The 3,959-nt window shown below is 41.5% G+C and overlaps 1 protein-coding gene across 1 annotated transcript in view; it reads left to right on the plus strand.

Moving 5' to 3' along the window:
• Window positions 1–855: 855 nt before the first annotated feature.
• Window positions 856–3,959, plus strand: part of cacna2d3 (calcium channel, voltage dependent, alpha2/delta subunit 3) — a gene marked incomplete at both ends in the record, with an annotated part of 138,466 nt that continues 135,362 nt past the window's right edge. Inside the window, 2 exons of the mRNA XM_084315635.1 lie at window positions 856–980; window positions 3,949–3,959. The exon at window positions 3,949–3,959 is cut by the window's right edge and continues 71 nt beyond it. Coding sequence (XP_084171761.1) covers window positions 856–980; window positions 3,949–3,959 — 136 coding nt within the window. The remainder of the gene's footprint in view (window positions 981–3,948) is intronic.

Raw genomic sequence — 3,959 nt, forward strand, 5'->3', positions numbered from 1 at the left:
GCTAGTGAACACAGGAGGCTACACAGACAGTTCCCCCCTCCGCAGCCCCATGAGAACAGCGCTGTATAGATACAGTAACAGCAGGCAGTCTCTCGGAGCCGGAGCGCTGCTGCCTTAATGCCTATAGAGTTGCCTTGAATGAACCGGTATTCGTCCCCCGGGCGGCTGCAGGTGCTCCGGAGGAGTCACTGATATTCAGACAACTTGCCTGCTTTACCCGTTGAGACTTATATAGTGATCGTACTACAGACCAGTACAGGTTATTATCGAAACGCCGCGGCCGCAACGCCTCTGATCTTCTCACACCGACGGCCACCAGGGACGCGACAACAATGCGCACAAAGTGAAAGCAATCCCCGAGGGACTATTAGAGCGAAAATATAACAATAATATAGGTTAGAGACGGTGCTGCCATCTGTCTCCAGGCGAGGTACAGTGTGGGCTATACACGCGACGTGTGGACGCTTGAGTGCGCTCTCTCTCTCTCTCTCTCTCTCTCTCTCTCTCTCTCTCTCTCTCTCTCTCTCTCTCTCTCTCTCTCTCTCTCTCTCTCTCTCTCAGAGGGGCCTGAACCATAATAACAGCGGCTCATCTGTCACCCCTCTCTCTCTCTTCAGCATCACGCGAGTCGCTTCAGGAGGAGTGACAACTGCACAGCCCCTTGGATGTGGATGAGCGGGAGCGGGGGGGGGATACAGACGGTATGCTGCTGCTGGCGATCATAGCGCTGTGAGCATCATCACGGGAGTGGAGAGTGGAGCTGCTCGCGAGGTTCGGAGCTCGGAGCCTTTTGGACCGTGGTGTTGGATCCAGCCCGTGTTCGGAGGAGGAGGAGGAGGGAAGAAGGCGCCGAAGATGCAGTGGAATTATAGGATGATCTTTGCGCACGTGTGCTGCGCCAGCCTCCTTCTGTTTTGGATCACTGTCGGCATGAACCTGGTGGAGGTGTCGGGAGCCCAGCAAGGGATCCCGCTCTCAGTGTGAGTGGTGTCGGCATGCTCAGCAACTTTTTTTCTTTTCTTACAAGAGATGGAACTTTTATAATCATGTTATAAGCAAACTATTTCAATCTTTACACATTTGGGAATATGCATGGGAATAGGCTACAAGCGCGGGAATTCTGTAAAAATTCTGAAAAATAGACATACATTCTTAAATGTTAACACAATAACGCGCGAGCCCCCCCCCCCCCCCCCACAAGGATTGTAAATGAATAGGTCTGCTATCAGTGTTGCTGAGTGATATTCCGGCTTTGGTCTCGGGACTGTATTTTGGGGTCTTGGACTTGTTAAATATCTGCAAGCCCCCCCCCCCCCAGTGGCCCCACAGAGAGAATGGCGCCAAATAATACTTGTATAAAACATTTTACGCGTTCCTTTATTTTGTCTGCATAATGTGCTGGTTGATGCTGAGTATAGCATTATCAATGTTGATATACTGCCGCCTCGGTCTCAATTTGGACTGACAGACAGTCTGACGCCCCCTGGACTCGAACCCCGTTAGGCCCATCTTGCTTGCCTTGGGTTGCCCTGAGGTCGCCTTAGCTATTATATCTTTGGCAAGAGGAAGCCAGTGTCAGAGACACACGCGTTAAATCCAGAGATAAGCTTAATAGACCCAGATTCCGTAATGTTTCTTTTTTTTTAAATAGATTGTGTTCCAGTATTTATTATAGAACGCGGGCGGAAATAGTTATTGGTTTGAAATTAGACCATGATGCAGGATTCACACAAAATAAAATGGTTGCAAATGATTCTGTGCTCAACACTTGTCTTCTGCTAAACTTTTGCAAAAGAGCTAGAGCTCAGAGAGGGATCAAGAATGACTTATATTGCATTTTGTTTGTTTTTATACTGCATACAGTAGTAACAGGTATACTGGAGAGAGAAGTAAAAGGATGTCACATACTGTATAAGTCATATGCTATCGATTTGAATCCATAATATTACAAGTACACGCCTGCTACTCCAACAGGAGCTGTTTCTAAATCAGTATTTTCCCACCTATTTCCAAGGCCTCTATTATCAGCCATTGCACCTTTACTGTATAAAACTCCTCTCATGCTTAAATGTTTAAAATGATGTACACCTGTACAAATCATCACAGATTCAAGTAGCACTTTAAGCAGACCACAGAAATGTTGTCCTTTGACTCCCACGTTTGATCAAAGCTTTTACTTTTACTGCAATTAAGCACAAAAACGCCTTGAAGGTTTTCACACCAAAAAAGAAAAACACCAACAAACAAGATGTTGTTGATGTAAACAAGCACAGAAAAACCTCTGAATCGTAGAGGCGGTGGTCAGGACTTCTATAGGGAAAAGTGCCAAGTTTCACTTTTATTTTTCTTCTTTACATTTTTATTCAGAATACAGAAGGAAAGTTACTTTCAACCCGTTGGTCAGTGAATAATTTTTCCAAACGCTTCCTCAGAATGATATCTTTAAATTCAGTAACATTATCATTCAAATGTTCATTTCTCAAAATTCAAATCACCACTTTGATCACACGCCTCTCACTTATTATGTCTGAGTAGTTTGTAATCCAACTACAGTTTTCTTTGTTGGTGGTGGTCTTGTTTTTTTGTCAGTAACAGTAAGAGATTGCAGAGTAAGTTAGCATTTGTTGGTAATATACTATACATACATATATACACTGGTATACCCATCGCTTCCTCCTAGACCTTAAATTAAGGTTAGCATTGGTTGGTAATCATATATATACACATATATACACTGTTATGCTATCATAGACCTTAAATTAAAAATAATAATAAAATGAGAAAATCAGCACATTTATGTTTTCTCATTGTCTTATCCCTGTAAAGAGAATCATTAAAGGTGAACTGTAGAACCTTTTTTGATGGGAAACCTTTTTTTCCCCAGAGGTCTCATGGGCATGATTCTATAACTGCAACCATTAACCTACACAAGAGAGACCAAATCAAAACGCTTGAAGCTGCAACCGTTAACCTACACAAGAGACCAAATCAAAATGCTCAAAGCTGCAACCGTTAACCTACACAAGACAAGAGACCAAATCAAAACGCTCATCAGATTCCAGAAGTCATCCGTTCTCAGCTTCCCCATGATTGCTATTAATATTGTATGATTCATTCCAATACGATGACTGTCATGTTCTGTGTCTAACAACATGATCCTCTGGACATTTACAAGACACATTCATCAACTGCAACACACACAAGGTGCTGTATAGCAGGGAGTTGAAGATATTAAAGGAACAACGCTGATGAATGTGGTATAATGTGATGACTTTCCATATTCTGCTTCTTAGCTAATGAAAGAGTGTGTGTTCCTGCAAACCTTTTTGATGACTCTGAGACTACATTATAACACATGAAATTTAAATTAAAAGTTTTCATCTATATAGTAAAATAATGAATCAGTGGGTTATTCATAATATTTCTTGAGTCTTCTTTGCAAGTGTTTTGTTGGAAGTAGGATTTCTGGATACCATTCAAATGAAAATAGGTACAGTAAGTGCATGCCTGTGACTGTCTCTAGAGTGACCAGTGTTCGTGATCTCTAACTGTTAACCACAAAATATCACTCTAAGAGTTATTTTGGTTTCAACATGGTTTCAGGTGTTTTAATTAGGTTTCAGATTAAACCCTTTCTATACCATATACTTTGAAGTCACTATTCACAGATCCTACACTGATCAGAAGGAACGTTCAAATGACTTGTCTTAATGACGTATGACTGCCATTATAGGTTCTGATGTTTACTGAACTGAAATACAATATGATTCTGTTGATTCTTGTGATTTTATGATTTCTTATCACAGTGATATATGTAAATATAAAATGACCTGGACATTTCTGAACATGTTAAATGTACAAGACATAGAAACATAACATCTCAATGCATTTTAAAACTTGATGTGACTAAAATGATAAATTTGTCCTGTTTTTCTTTTCTTTCTCCAGTGTGAAACTCT

The sequence above is a fragment of the Notolepis coatsorum genome, assembly GCF_963971535.1.
Source record: "Notolepis coatsorum genome assembly, chromosome: 6".
Taxonomy (NCBI): domain Eukaryota; kingdom Metazoa; phylum Chordata; class Actinopteri; order Aulopiformes; family Paralepididae; genus Notolepis; species Notolepis coatsorum.